The 15,403-nt window shown below is 37.7% G+C and overlaps 2 protein-coding genes across 6 annotated transcripts; one reads left to right on the forward strand and one right to left on the reverse strand.

Moving 5' to 3' along the window:
* Positions 1-280: 280 nt before the first annotated feature.
* On the reverse strand, positions 281-7,392 carry tmem255a (transmembrane protein 255A). Of its 3 annotated transcripts, XM_059521517.1 has the most exons (10): positions 7,101-7,390; positions 6,450-6,592; positions 5,865-5,927; positions 3,949-4,038; positions 3,785-3,850; positions 3,597-3,685; positions 3,318-3,389; positions 2,734-2,896; positions 2,511-2,654; positions 281-1,672 (listed from the first exon to the last, which is right to left on the reverse strand). In XM_059521517.1, exons 1-10 carry the CDS (start codon positions 7,153-7,155, stop codon positions 1,529-1,531), a joined length of 1,029 nt encoding a protein of 342 aa, XP_059377500.1. In that variant the 5' UTR covers positions 7,156-7,390; the 3' UTR covers positions 281-1,528. The 3 variants fall into 3 exon arrangements, with proteins under 3 accessions (XP_059377500.1, XP_059377499.1, XP_059377501.1); XM_059521516.1 differs by having other exon boundaries at positions 3,318-3,685; positions 7,101-7,392; XM_059521518.1 differs by lacking the exon at positions 3,318-3,389.
* A 2,025-nt stretch (positions 7,393-9,417) lies between these two features.
* atp1b4 (ATPase Na+/K+ transporting subunit beta 4) lies at positions 9,418-15,116 on the forward strand. 3 transcript variants are annotated; one of them, XM_059521520.1, is made up of 8 exons: positions 9,418-9,784; positions 10,618-10,840; positions 12,339-12,467; positions 12,690-12,803; positions 13,138-13,337; positions 13,559-13,615; positions 13,731-13,823; positions 13,903-15,116. In XM_059521520.1, the coding sequence occupies exons 2-8, from the start codon at positions 10,657-10,659 to the stop codon at positions 14,062-14,064; spliced, it is 939 nt and encodes a 312-aa protein (XP_059377503.1). In that variant the 5' UTR covers positions 9,418-9,784; positions 10,618-10,656; the 3' UTR covers positions 14,065-15,116. The 3 variants fall into 3 exon arrangements, with proteins under 3 accessions (XP_059377503.1, XP_059377505.1, XP_059377504.1); XM_059521522.1 differs by having other exon boundaries at positions 9,418-9,633; XM_059521521.1 differs by lacking the exon at positions 9,418-9,784 and adding an exon at positions 10,404-10,511.
* The last annotated feature ends 287 nt before the right edge of the window (positions 15,117-15,403 follow it).

Raw genomic sequence — 15,403 nt, forward strand, 5'->3', positions numbered from 1 at the left:
ACCAGTCAATATGAACATCCCTGACTCTAGTGGATCTTGTCAATCAACGTATTATAATGCACTGATACATGAATTATCTATAAGGTTCTACATGATGAGGGATAAAATGGATTCAATGGTCAAATACCAGTGAACATATTTAGAAATGCACGTGTGATAATGTAGCAAAAAATCTCTTCCAGCTATACATATCTAACTTTCAGTCTTTCATTTCAAGATTTAAACATCAAATGTAAACAAATGCTTTGATGTGGCCAAAAATGAACAATCGAGGCAAAGATCCAATTTACAAGTTTTCTTTATAGCATGTGACTGTTATACAACCACCAGTTGCAACCAAATGTCAACCAGGAAGTAATAAAATCATTGTATTAATATCTCTACTCACATCAGTAAAGGACAATGTTCTGAAGTACAGCTTATAGACTTGACATTCACAGTAAGCACGCAAGCAGATGAAAAGGAGAACACTATGGTCTTAAATCTCAAGAAAAGGCAGTTTGATTGTTCAGTATATGTACAACATATAGAGCATTGCGCACACACAGATACATTTGCAATGTGGAGGGACATCCTTGTTATTACCTAGTGAACAATTAAGTGTTTAAACTTCTGTAAGTTTATACAATGGTTACTTATAAAGCTAAGCCTCCTTTTTACATTATTTAAGTACTGTCATGTTTAGACAGAAACAACCGCAACTGAACGGCATACGAATGTGAGGTGTATATGTTTTTAAAGTCCTCTCATTCTTCATACCACTATGTACGAGCTTATTACTTTGCATAAATCAAGCAAAGGATATTATTGCCACAAAAGATTATTCAAATTTGTGACTTGATTGTGTGCTTGACGTAATGCAGAAAAAACATCTAATATTACAGGTTAGATCGTAGATCCTAATGAAGCACAAAAAGTAAGAATCAGCCTAGATATATGTACAGTTCTTTGCAATCTAGCTGCCCGAAACAGTTAAAAAGAACTCAAGTAATTATCAAGAACCGTGTGGATACAGTAAATTCTGAAGACAATAAAGTGCAAATCAATTGCTAGATAAGAGACTCATCCTCATGCAGAGAGAGCAGAGGCGACTTTGGAAGGAAGAAGTTCACATTATACAGAGGATTTATGCAGAGGAATCTCAAGTGGGAGACCTATAACAGGAAGAGGATGTGAGCCAGGTGGAGCTGAACTGGAAGCGGACACACATTTTAAGGCTTTTCTGTGACCAGTCTTGATCTCACAGTCAGGTTAGTTGTTATTAGGAATAGTCCTCTTGGATTGAGGCGAAATAATGTGAATATTTTAGACATCGGGATTGACTTGAGAGAATCCTGTCAAGGCTTGATGTTGCATATTACATCTGCTGAATGGTGATGAATGACTGTGGGTAATGCTGTAGTGTCTCCTCTGAATGAAGGTTGTTCATTCAGAACGACAATTGTTCACTGATGTGGTACACTAATATACAAAAATGCCAAAAGCCAGTTCTCTCTTGATAGGAAAATGTCTTCCTCAGACTGGTCCCTTAGGGGCTGTATGGCGGGGGCTTCTCATCGGGTGGGTAATAAGGAGGAGAATAACATGGTGGGACCATATTTGGCCACATGAGACTGGCTCCAGACTGGGAGTCATCAGACAGGCCTGAAGAGTCAGGAAACATGCTGGCACCCTGTAAAGACATTACCACACATATAATACACCATCAAAACATTTAAAGCTAAAGCTCTAAGGCTCTAAATCAGGGTTATTATTTAAACTAAAACCATAAAAAAACTGTTATTTGTAATAAATAAAAAAGCTTAAGTGTTAAACTTACAAGGTAAAATTTGTCATTTTCTTTTAGTTTATGTTTGGTTACTAAAATACAAAAAAAGTAATAAATAAAAAAAGTCAAACTAAGAAATATTAATTATATACATTATTATGTGTATAAAATATTTATATGTATATTTATATATTATATTATATATTTATATTAATATGTATATATTTTATTAAAAATATTAACAAAAACTATAATAAGATACCAATGATAATAGATCATTAATATTTTTTTATACCATGGGAATGATCTTTTTGTGCTTATTGTTTATTTGAATACATTTTGAAAAATAATGGTTTGAACTAAGTTAACAATAACTGAAAATCTTTTTGTGCTTACTGCTTATTTGCATATATTTTTAAAAATAATTAAATGCATTAAGCTAATGTTAATTGGCATGTGTATTTAAAAAATAAAAGATTAATAGAAATATACAATATAAACAATATATTATATAGTAATAATCACTTTATATCTACATTTCATATATTTCATATATTATTAAATATACTACAAAATAAAACTATGTATGTGGTGCTCTATTATATTTTATTGTATTATACAGTTTGTATTTTTATCTCATCGAACAAGCATTGTAGAAAAAGTCTGTATCAGAGTGACTTATAAATGCCCACTAAAGCATGCAACAGAAAGTGGGATGACAGCTCAAAGTGAATGCGATTACCTGGAGGTCATAGGCAGTGTATGGAGGTAAGCAGGGGGCAGTGTTGTAAAAAGCGTTGTTAGATGTTGTGGGTCGAGGAGTCTCTTGGGGCGGAGGAATAGGGAGCGGTTCTGGCTCACAGGAATCTGGTGCTGCTGAAGGCATCTTAATAAAAAGATCCAGGTTCTTAGAAATCATACAAAATGCATCTATATAAGTTGTTTGCACTGCATTTCAATTTCACCATGTCCTTGAAGCCCCCCAGCACTGCGGCGGTGATGATGCCCAGAAACAGAGCAACAATGTTAAGGATAGTGGCAGACCACAGCAGGTGGTAAAGATGCACAACGTCCTGGCAGCTCCGCACCTCTGTGTACTCATGGTACCCTCCTCGCAGTTCCACTCGACTGAGATCATGAGGAGAGAAATGTATTATCTCAAGAGAATCATAAAAAGAAATAGACATGTAGATGACAGGCAGAGCAACAAAAGAGGTAAAGCATGACCAGACCTGTGATTCATGCAAAAGAAAAGACCAAAACCATCTGCATACCAGTGCACATCACTCTTAAGACGAGCATGAAATGGATAAATATATCCAGTCTCCTTATTTAAGCTCACTGTCATCAAATACTCTTTACTTTTAACCTAAATCACTACTGTCACTCCTCACCTGTGAAACAGGAATCTTAGTTCCTTTGTTCCACTTCACGAGTAAAGTAACTGTACGTAAAGTACAGCGACTGTACACAGCCACACTCAAGATTTTAACAACAACAAATAATGGGCTGTCAATGTCATTGAGAGTCTAAAAGTGAAAAGACCTACTTCCAAATCATGGAGGATTTCCTAAATTTTTTCAAAACATCTTTATTCTGTAGTCCCATAAGAGGATGCTCTCTGAAACATAAATAAACACAAACGTTCTTTCGAACAGAGCTGAATTTCAGGGATAGAAGCACACAGCATACAAGCAAATATAAACCAGAACTTAACCAAGGTAAAACAAAGATAGCATAGTTGTTGTTTTTTTCTCTCTCAGATTGCCTGTTTGCAGAGGGTATCCTAGGAGGGATGTATCCAAATGGGACTCCCTCACACACATACTTGCCACAGTTGTAAAGGTCACAGCAGTAGCAGGTGTTGCTCTTCACGCGCAGGTTACAGGAGACCCGAGATGCAGTTTGACAGTGGACCTGAAAGACACATGTGTTTTCTAAATGTATCCTAATATACTATTAACAAAAACCCTTAAATTCAAAGGCAAGAGCGCTTCTCTCAGGCTGACGACTCACATCTGAATCAAACGCGCTCCTGCTGGAGTAATATTCACATCGGCCAGCATATAGTGGTCTGAGGTCCTTTGAAACAACAACAGCAGTATGCCATGACAGAGCTTTAACTGAAATGATTTTCTGAGGAAATGCATTTTACAATAACAGGGTGTGGAAGCACTTACTATATGTCTTGCAGCAAAAATACCATCCACTATAGCACAACAGAAGGCTGCCACCACACCGAAGCTGATGAAGACAATGGAGGCCACCAGCTGTAAGCAGAACAGCAATGTCAGCATATTCACCTGCTGTAGTAGCTCTATGCACGTGCATTCGCACCTGGGCACTACTACTATGTACGATTCCTATAGAGACATGTTGAAGTGGGTTGTCTAAGATCTTGTAGATGTGTCTATTATGGGAAATGGAGATAATCTGGACTGAATGGATTCTGCCTTATTGCCACATTACTTTGATGATTTCCCTGCCATTTCACAACCACACCAGTCACTCCATTCTCTCTGCAATCAAAAGCACTTTGCCGAGGCATGTCTAGTGGCACTGTTTGATAGAGAAAATGGAAAACATTTAACTGCCCGAATCTGATTAATAAATTATATAATTTTGAGTGCTGTTCTTGATATATCTAATCTAAATCAATCTTTATCTTAAAATAAGCAATTCAAATTATGTATTTTAATATTTTTATTTTAAATAATACAATATAATATTAATACCTTACTGTTCAAATGTTTGTTATTCAGGAAGGATGCATTTGATTGATCAAAAATAATAGTAAAGACGTTTATAATGTTTACAAAAGGAATCAGAGTTTACACAAAACTTTTAACAGTTTTCAACATTGATAATAATACAAAATGTTTTTAAGCGACAAACAGCATATTAGAATTCATGTGACGCTAAACACTGGATCAATGATTCTGAAAACTTTAATGATTATTTCACAATATAACTGTATTTTTGATCAAATAAATGCGTCCTTGGAGAGCATAAAATACATATTTCAAAAACATATTACAAATCTTCTGAATGCTAGTGTATATAATATTTAAATACTGTAATAATAATTCAATTATTTTTATATTATTTAATATATTAAAATTAAAATAAAAATATATGTATATTTTATTTAGATTCTGAATCTTATAAATCATTATAAGTATATATTATATATAATATTTATATTTTATATTTATTTTTACTGTATACAACTTATGTCATTGATGTAACAATTAGTAAAAAGGATTAAAAAAAATCATCATATGTTTCAGAATGTCTTAATATTTAGTTTCATGAAGCTAAATATTAAATATCTATTAATATTTAGTCTCTATTTTGCCATAATGACAGCAGCATTGAAGCTGCATGAACTGAGTGAAACCTGATGATCATGTCTTCCAGCATGATTTGAAAATTATCCAAAGAGCATCTTGTGCTTCACTGGAAAAAAGAACATCTGACCATCTGTACAAAAGGATTGGACATGCTCAATTCTACAAATTTGCTTATTTGATTACGGACCTAGAAATAGTGCAAAAGCATCTCAACCCTTTGTTCCTTGTTTTACATTATTCAAAAAATAACCAATACTTATTTCCAGGTAGCTCAGACTACCAGACTCTACTCTACATGCTCTAACCACTTCGTCTCCAAGGGTGGAGCGTGTATGCCTCTCTCTCCCAGCAGTAACTGTCCCTGTGTGTCTATGATCTGGCCAGCTATGCCATCCTCATGCATTCTTATTTGGATTGTGGCACCTCCTATTCCCTCTGCACTGCAATGGCTTCTGAAAATTCCTGCCTGGACATCCATCCCGCTCCCCTTACACTGAGCAATTTCTGGGTGCATCTCACCACAGGGGCTACAACATGCCCTGCTATTCGAGCTCAAACCTGTGAGCCATTTCTGCCATTATGACACAACTAAAAACAGGCAGTTGATTCTCGAAAATGTTTTTGTGTGTGCGAGTATTTTGGTTAGAATTGGATTAGAATTTGGTTTGAATTTTGGTGTCTATTGGATGATGAAATGCACAAACACAGAATCCGATATGAGCAGTGTAATAAAAGACCCTTACCATCTGCCTCTTATTCTCTATCAAATGGGCGCCAATGATTCCCAGAAAGGACCCGAAGCCGAGCTGAAAATATCACAGGGTGAAACTCATGGTAGTTACAAATATCTCACCCTATTTCAAAGTTTTAAAACTAGTATTAATATCCAACATACAATCTCTCATTCCCACAAAACCTTTGTCTTTCTCCAAGCAGTATAGTTTATTTTATGGTGTGGTCAACATATAGATGAAATCCGGCCCCACCATATAGTATTTCAAAACAGTCGATCCTCTAAGAATACTTGGAAAACACCTGTTACTTGTACAAAATGTTCAGGACTGTTACTTAAGCTTGTATGTTTCTCCTAGAGTGTTGAACAAAATGATACTTGTTGTTGAATAATGAATGGATGAGTTCACTCAGTTCCTTACAGTAATAAGATAATGATGACCACTGGTCACCATAACAGTGGGCCAAGCCGAAAATAATTAAACGTGAAGCCTTTCCTTCCCCGCAGTACTTTACATCACAAACCCACTTTTAGACAAAGAGGATAGTTCGCAGTCTGTTCTACGCACGACTATGTACATTACTAGAATACTTACAATGACTCCTGGATAGTAGCCACCGACAGTGATGTTCTGCGTCCTGGTAGTAGCGGCCAGACCAAAGACCAGGATGAGTATGGAGACGATAAGGAGCATCACTGTTACTATGATGGACTTTCTTTTCCTCCTCTTAAATGATCCTGGATAAGACAGTGGAGTAGGAAGATGTCATGGCACAACACGCCCTTCCTTCAGGCAGCATTTGGTTACTCGTGCTTTCATTTTAGGCACGTTCGTTTTTGGGTAAAGCAAAGCAAAGCAAAGCAAAACAACCAGTGTATTTGACCTCTCGTATGTGTATTATAGTGGCCTATCTACAGCTAAAAAGGCATGGCCACATCCCAAAAAACCCAGATAAATGTAGGTGATGGGTTTCCATCACTAAACAAAACATGTTTTGACTATGCAATTAAATTTCACTTATGGCTGTGTATTTTTTATTAACAATATCAATCGGTGTTACATCGACATTCGTTGAGACATGCAAGAATGTAGGTTACGGAACGCTTATTATTCTCTCTCGTGCTACTATAATTACAATGAATAAACGTTGCTAATCGCGTTTAAATATAAATACAAACGTAAATTGTCCTCCGTGTGAGCATAATGGTCTGCGGGCGCCGTGAATTCCGTTGACCTTGTACTTACCCATCGCATCTGAGACTGGTATACCGCTGCCTTGCGCATTCAGCCCCGCTGGCATTGTAACGTCAGGTTCTGCAGCATTAGCTGCAGTTATGACTTCAAATCAAAAACAAAGAACCTAGTCACTAAGACAAAGATGCCTTTCCCCAGAGTTAATGAATTGAAACTCCTTTCCTGCCGTGGCATTCTCTGACACCATTCGTCCCCCGTGTAGCCGAGCTTCTCTCATCAGCATCTGAGTCTGTTGTTCATGAATCCGTCGTTGCCCACATCCCTTCAGCAGAACGCCGCACGAGTACAGCACTGCGCATGCGCAAACCGCTCGCTTGGGTCAGGAGAAGTCGTGATCGGAAGAGAGAGAGTCATTTCAAACAGTCCGTTTCAAAGGCTACCTGTTTTACACAGTCTATGAAAGCAACCCGTGCAAAAATAGATTCAGAGGTTCTTAGCGACATGACGTTGTTGTCCCTGAATGCATTTAACACGTTTTAAACTTTCAAGTGAAGTCATGTGTGAGCACAAATTGTTGTTTATTACTTAAGGGTGTTTGTAATTTCATGCTTCCTTCCAAGTATGATTCAGTTTATAAAAACTAATGTTATTTAGAACTAGAATTCCAAAAGACCGACTAAAAACAAGTTATTGTGTTGCTGCATAGTAAATTTCTACATCATTTTACATTCACAACCTCTTATAGAGAAAATCGCTTCAAATTAGTTACATTACACACATAAATAATTACTCATGCATATCCTGAGAATAATGCAGTCGCTTGCTAGCCCTCCCTACAAAAATGGCTACAGTATTTTAAAAGTCTCAGAACTAAAAGCAATATCAAAGTAATGAAAGTGCGCCATCATCAGGTAGTTAAGAGACACAAAAAGTTAGAAAAAAAAAATCGAAAGTTACTGATAAATTCTGAATAGTACCCCACACCCCCGCCATTTTTTCTATTTGCATTATGTTTAATTTATTTTTTACTCGTGCAACTTGAAATATAGTTGACATAGGCTACACCAGACTCATTTTAAAACAGTAGGCCTATAGACATTGTTTATATATTGCTCTCTTTCTCTCTCTCTATCTCTCTCTCTCTCTCACACACACACACACACACACACACACACACACACATAAAGATTATATCTGATGTGATGCAGTTTAAAATGTCTTCAGTTAAAGCATAGTCTAAAAGCCATACATGGGTATACTCATTCTCCTGGTTAATTGCTGTTACCCCCTGCGACGTAAAATAGGCCTATTTCGTAGGCAAGTGTATTTAAGTAAATGTATTTGAATAGATTCCTACATCGCTTTTAATTTTTACAAAAGCAAGCATTCACTAGGCTACTACTTAAGTGTTTGCTTGTGTACAAAATTAAGGATAAAACACTACATTAAATATATTGATCTCAATTCCTCCAGCCTAGTTTTGTCACAAAGTGAAAGATTGCATTTGCTCGTTTCCCTCCTTGATGGTCTTTCTTTGAATGACCTGCTCTTTACCAAAGAAAGCAGAAAGAACCAGACAAGACCGAATTTTCCATGACGCGAGTTCTTTTCAGGTTTAAAAAAAATCAGCGGCTTCACGGAGCTCAACGTGATCTGTGTACAAATATGAAGCTTGATTACAACTTTCTCAATTTATTACGCTTTTGACGCCAACGCAGACCAAAGCTGGCACACATTTCACAATTTTGCGTTCGTGTTTTTAATGCTTTATGTAATGCGCGTGAATACTCTCTTCAGTTTCAGTCCAGCGAGTCAATGGGATTGTTTAGTGAAGGCTCCTGCACACTAACCCTCACTGTTCTAATGTGGTTGCTGACGCCGGCTTAGTGATTGCATGACAACGGCAAATGTAGATCAGAACAGAAACTCATAAAGATTTATGTCTATGATTAGAGCTTGTTTCAGCAGACAATGAGACTATTGGTGTGCGTGTGCAGAATTCCACACAACACTAAAGCTGCTGCCAAAAAACTCCACTTCCATCCCACCCCCACTTTTCCCTCTCCAGCTCAACTCCATTCACTATGATGCTCGACTCCTAGCGAGAAGAAGCTCCTCTGCACCCAACATCCGTTGTAAGAGAAAAACTCAATGAAATTCAAGAACAATTCTTGAGCAGAATCAACGTTTGTGCAGCCAGCGAGTGAACCTGAAGAAATCGCCTCAGTGCATTTATCAAGACTTTATTTTGGGGGCACTTTTAATATTAACGTTTTTTTTACCCCCCTAAGGCTTCCCCCCATTTTTTTTACACAGAAGACATCGAAACATTCTCGTCTTCTTGTTTTTAAAAAAAAAACAATTAACGAAAAAAGTCTGACCAATTGTTTCACACAGTATTTGACTTTCTTGGACTGCTGTAGACTTTATTTCTGGATTGAAATCTCGCAGTAAATCGCCTGGACATCTCGTATATGTGATTGGTTTAACAAGTACCTTTATTCTTCAGTGAGAGATCATGGAGCGCGACTGTACCGCGGGAGGGGCGGAGGAACTGCTCCTGGAAGACACAGTTTCAAAGCTGGCAAGTGACCATAACCATAATGCACCAGACTTATGTGGTTACTTGTGATCAGGGCATTGTAATGACCATACCTGGCTGGATTAAGTGCTCGGTGAAATATATAGTAGTCAACAATATAACAGAACGCAGATAAACGTGGTATTACCCAACTGTAAGTCAAACTTCTTGTATCATTTTTTTATTCATTACTGGTACAGTAAAGCTGTATCACACAAGAGGCATTTGAAAATCCCTCTGGTATCTTAATGAGCTGTTTCTACCTGATATGGTTGTTAAAATGACTTGTATTTATGTAAGCAGGTTAAGTCTGTCATATTAAATAACACTGAGTACAACTTTTTTTGGCAGTTTTTTGGCAACAAGTAAGCTTGGATTCATATTATTTAATGCAATAGGTATCATGAAGTAAAATGAAAAAATATAAATTTCATGTTCATTCACAATACAGTAGTAAATCTTAATACAACTTGAAATGTTTTTATATCGATATTAATATTAACCTAGATTAAAAATTTTTTTTTTTAATTGTTAGTTAATGGTAATAAATGCATTAACTAATGTTAACATACTGAATCCCTATTGTTTCCAGATTATAACAGTTTTTAAAAGCACATTTTATGCGTGTCTTGATATTGAGTATGAGTGTGTAACATCTGGCTGAAGAGTGACCCTACAGATCTTGTGCAGCTGTGAGAGGTTAGATCTCCCAACATGGGTCAGCGAGTGTGTGGGTCCTCTTCTGCCTCTCATAGATCAATGGGATTGTGAAACGTCTTTCATTTACATTGCTTTTCACTTTTTTGAAGATAAATATCTGTCTAACTCTTCTCCTAGCATTTCCTCTTTTAAGAGAATCAGACAATATTATCAACATTAAAGTGAGTTTTTAACCATTTAATGCTTATTGCAGTGGTATTTTTTTTTTTACACTACTTACTACTGAGATTCAGAAACATACTCATTAGCTTTCCATGTTGTCTTTAGCGTGCAGGATCACTTCACAAACACGAACTAGCTGAGGCCATGGAAGTGGAACAGGAAGGACTGGTAGAACATCAGCCTCTGGAGCAGGATGACCTTAACTTTGAGAAATGGAAGCCCAAGCCAAAGCCCAAGAGGACGCTGCATGAGAAAATCGACGACTTAAAGACTTACCTGTGGAACGCAGAGACAAAGGAGTTTATGGGCCGCTCGGGGAAGAGCTGGAGTGAGTAACAAGACAAAATTATATTGAATGTACACAACAAGATACCCGTTTCAATGGCAAAACAAAGAGCATTTGTCTGTGGGTGAGAGAGTGCATCCAAATTGTACTTGGACTGTAAAGTCATTAATTAGTGATGTTCAGTCTCGCTGTAGAAGCAAAAGCAAGTGAGACTATTGCTTGCCGTTTTTGCTCATTATTTTCCATTTTTAGTGGAGTTATGGGAATGAGTTGTGGGGATGAGGGGTGATGAACTGTGGTTCTGCTTGCTCAGACAAAGTGTGTGTGAATGTACACGATGTCACTGTGGGTGCGTGTGTGTGTGTGTGTGTGTGTGTGTATGTCCAAGCTTAGTGTTTACATAGGTGCACAGATAGCTTAGAGTTATCTTGACAAAAACAGACTGCCTGGGGAATGGTCCTCAGTGGGAGAGCGAATGTCACAGTCCTTTCGCTGGCCTGGGATCACATTCCATTTACCCCTACCGTGCTTTCCTCTCCTTCTTTCCCAAAGCCCCCTTGACCTCCAGATCTCCTCCAACATGCTCTCAGATCAACGGCACAACTTAACGTAGCGTTTTTTTTTTTGTCCAAGCTCAGAACTTTTTTGGCAGCGAGCATTTCCTGAAGACGTCCGACGATGACAGAGCAGCCAATCGCGGCCTCTGAACGTCTTGTTGCTAAGCAACACAGCAAATTCCCATCGGGACAATTGCTCTAAACAGCAATGTGAAAGTTTCCTGGGGGTACAGAGGGATATCTCAATGGCCCGAATTGAGATCCATGCTTTACATAGTCATGATATGATGAGGAATGTACTGGAGGTGGATTAAATAAACAGCCGTAGTCTTCCTTATCGCAGTGGAGGGGCTGCTGGAGTGCTGTGATGCATGTCCCATGAAAGGGAGTACAGAGGCCTCACAATGCCAGGATGGGGTGATCAGACTCCTTGGAGCTGGCTGTGGCTCTGTATGGCTGCAAAAGACCGTCAACACGATGGCAACCGGAGGTTCACAGTGTTCCTGAGTGAAAGAATTTTCACCCGGCTCAAACAGAAAGGCCTTTGTAGCTGGGGGACACAAGACGGGCTGCAGCTAGTCCATGTGAAATTGTCTGTGAAGCAAAAGCCATTTAGTTTGACGGCACGTCCCATCTGATCAGCTGTTAATGGACCCTTAATTGAAAATTAAAGGACATTAGCTACACTTTTTTTGCTGGGTCTTATATGCTAAGTTTCATTGACTAGTATCTTGAACACTTCCACAATGGAAAGGTTGATGAAGAATAATTAATAACCAATGAAAAGGCTTAGTAATTGAATGGTCAACTGAATGAAAGATACATACATATAAGAAAGAAATTCCTATATGAAAAACTGTCCCATTCTAAATGCAGGGGTGTGAGCATTTCACTTTACTAATACCTTTTAACATGAATCAGAGGTTTCCTCAATTAAATCTAGTTTTATTCATCAATATTTTCTTTTCTTTTTTTCCCCTCAGGCCTTATTCTGCTCTTTTACTCAGCATTATACATTTTCCTTGCGGCCATGTTTGCTGGTGGTATGTGCTGCCTGATGTGGTCGATTAGTCCATATGCTCCCACCTACAATGACAGAGTGATGCCACCAGGTTAGACTAAATTGTATTTGTGAACATTAAAAGGGTATGAAAAAAGGGTTTTGGGGATGGATGGATGATTTAAAATTAGAATAGTAAATAACTTTTCAATTAAAATACAAATTAAGTATTCGAAAATAACAAATATATAAACACAATCCCAGTACATGAGCTTAATACAGTTATTCCTGTATTTTCACTGCAGTTCAAAATCTTCTGTTTCTCCCCCGGCAGGCATGACTATGTTTCCTCATGTAGATGTAGCTCATGGGTTTGACATTGCTTTCAATGCCTCTGACCGAAGCTCGTGGAGGAAGTATGCGAAAGCACTGGAAGCCCATCTGAAACGTAAGTCCTGGATGAGAGAACGACTAAGGTTACTGAGTTTGGTTTTACATTCTTTAATAGTGAAGGTACGTTTTCTGTTCAGTGGGCACAGATTTAAATTGCTCCAGCACGCTTTTTAACAAATCCTGTGGTCTATAGAAATACTGACAAGGAGGGAAACCCTTTTGTGTGCTCAGTGTAACTGCTCAGTGCTGCCAGGGCCCCACTTTTTGTGCTGGCCTCTAAGTTGTAGAGGCCAGGCTGGGCAGCAGCCATTGTTTGGTTATTTTATGGTCTATGTCTGTCTCTTTCTTCCATCTCTTTTATTACGGTTTCCCGCCATGGCTGTGTTCAGCCTATGACGATGGAGTGCAGGATAGGCGGAACATTAAATGTGAGGGAAATACGTATTTCAAGCAAGAAGACTTGGAGGAGAGTGCCGAGCGCAAGGCATGTCAGTTTAAGAGGTCCTGGCTGGGTGAATGCTCCGGCCTGAAGGACAGGGATTTCGGCTACTCAAAGGGAAAACCCTGCATCCTTGTCAAAATGAATCGGGTGAGATTATAATATACTGTACAAATGTTATTTTGTTTGCTGAACAAAATCTCTCCAAAAAGTGAATAATTAAAGCTCTGGAGCTCTAGTGCCATCTTGTGGTTAAAATAAGCAAATACTAAATGACCAAATCTTGGAGTTAACCATATTAAGCAATCAAGTCAGTCTCAATGGTTAATTAAGAGGCATGTCAGACACTTGACTGTTTTCTGTTGTGACAGATTCTCGGGTATCTGCCTGGTCAAGGCACTCCAGTAAATGTTACATGTGGAGTAAAGGTAACAATTAATGATTGGCACAATCTATTAATACTTTATAAATAACTAAGCAAAATAATTATACAGTGTCTTTGCAGTATCTAACAATTTTGGATCTCATCCAATGCTTTTACAGAAAGGGTCAACTGAAGGCCTCGGAGAAGTCCAGTTTTTTCCGGAAAATATCTTCAACTTGCGGTACTATCCCTATTATGGGAAACTGAGACATGTAAGTGATCCTACTTAACATTTATCTCAGAATTCCTCATGACTTATTTCATAGCATTTTCCACCATTTCTACAAACAGGTGAACTACTCTTCCCCGCTGGTGGCTGTGCGCTTTCCTAGTGTCCAGTATGACACCCAACTACATGTTCAATGCAAACTAAATGGCAAGGGCATCATCAACGATTCACCAACTGACCGTTTCCTGGGTAGTGTGTCTTTCACTTTAGAAGTGGGTGCGTAGGGTGGTAGTAGACCTAGAAACATTGAAATTAAAGTTCTCAGAGTATGTTATAATAAATGAAATAGCACACTGGGTGTTGTCGTTACCCATTAGCCCTCTGATTATGTCTCCGGCAGCCACTGTGCTATTCTTGTCAGAGCTGTGTTTCTACACTACTTTTTCAAACAAGGAATTTCCCAGTAAGCAAAGACTGAGATTCATAGATCACATTCAGTAACGTAACATTCAGTACCCAACCACTAGAGACTGACGTGCCTGGATTTGATTATGAAAAGATGTCCAAATACAGTAAGTAGGTTGCAAGTATAGCTATTGAGGCATAATCACTCTACAGTGAGACGTAGGCAAAACAATTCTCTGTAGAATTAACATTTATTAAACCTTTTTATCAGTTCTTTTGCTAAGTCAAATGTGTATATAACACAAATTAAAACACAAATATTTTTGAATGATTCTTCTATTAAGTCAGTCTCCTTTAAATTCCCCCTTTGAATGAAGAAAAAGGCCGAAAACTGCTTAACATTATCCTTATGCTTTGCTTATTTAAATGAATAACAATCAGATATGGTTTAGAATTAATAATTGATTGTACATTTTTGGACTAAATTTTTTTTGGATGTGCAACTAAATTGTGATTCCAGTAGCAAATGTATTTTACTGAAATGTGGGACAGAAATCCCATTTCATCATTTTCACAGAGCTTCATAATGAAGTACAAGTTGATCTTTCTTTTTCAAGCATGCAACTAACTCTTCTTAAAAAGGAAATAGAGTATGTCACATAATTCATCTCTGAGTGAAACTATCTGCTCAGTTGCCTGTAAGGAGGATTTCAACAGTATTATTTATTAATTGTATTTGAATATATTGACATGGTACAAACAGTTACAAAGTGTAATAGTGAGATGGAAATTGGTAAGTGCACATCTTTGTTATTCAGTAAATGCAACAAAATATCCACTTGCTGACAAAGATTTGCCAGCTCATGTTTTAAACGCACTCATGATGTTCTAGCATAAACAATAAAGATGGATGAGATTTAACGGAATCAAACCTTTCTGCTCAGTTTTCCATTGCTTAAAAGTAACAAATCAGTTGTGATATGCATAATAGTGTCTCTAATGATAAATTGCTTAAGATGGTAAAAAAAAAAACAGCACTACGTTCAAACTTCAATGCAGTTATGTGCATTCAGTAATAGGCATACGTGGTATGCAGGTCAAAGTGAGATGCTTCCACTAACAGAGGAATAATTTATGACATCAGTAACTTTATAGCAATCGAAGTCCATCAGTGGAAGCTAGAGGTTATAACTGTGAAACCGTGTGAACTGTGTAAAA

This window comes from Carassius carassius, chromosome 33, assembly GCF_963082965.1.
Source record: "Carassius carassius chromosome 33, fCarCar2.1, whole genome shotgun sequence".
NCBI classification, from domain to species: Eukaryota; Metazoa; Chordata; class Actinopteri; order Cypriniformes; family Cyprinidae; genus Carassius; species Carassius carassius.

What these genes read in the sequence shown, in the direction of transcription:
- tmem255a (XM_059521516.1), bottom strand. Translation starts at nt 7,155, where the DNA reads ATGCCAGCGGGGCTGAATGCGCAAGGCAGCGGTATACCAGTCTCAGAT. An exon ending in TTTTTGCTGCAAGACATATA is followed by an intron (nt 3,851 to 3,948) that starts GTAAGTGCTTCC and finishes GTTGTTTCAAAG; the next exon opens with GACCTCAGACCACTATATGC. An exon ending in GGAGCGCGTTTGATTCAGAT is followed by an intron (nt 3,686 to 3,784) that starts GTGAGTCGTCAG and finishes TGTGTCTTTCAG; the next exon opens with GTCCACTGTCAAACTGCATC.
- atp1b4 (XM_059521522.1), top strand. Translation starts at nt 9,568, where the DNA reads ATGGAGCGCGACTGTACCGCGGGAGGGGCGGAGGAACTGCTCCTGGAA. An exon ending in AAGACACAGTTTCAAAGCTG is followed by an intron (nt 9,634 to 10,617) that starts GCAAGTGACCAT and finishes TGTTGTCTTTAG; the next exon opens with CGTGCAGGATCACTTCACAA. An exon ending in TCCTTGTCAAAATGAATCGG is followed by an intron (nt 13,338 to 13,558) that starts GTGAGATTATAA and finishes CTGTTGTGACAG; the next exon opens with ATTCTCGGGTATCTGCCTGG.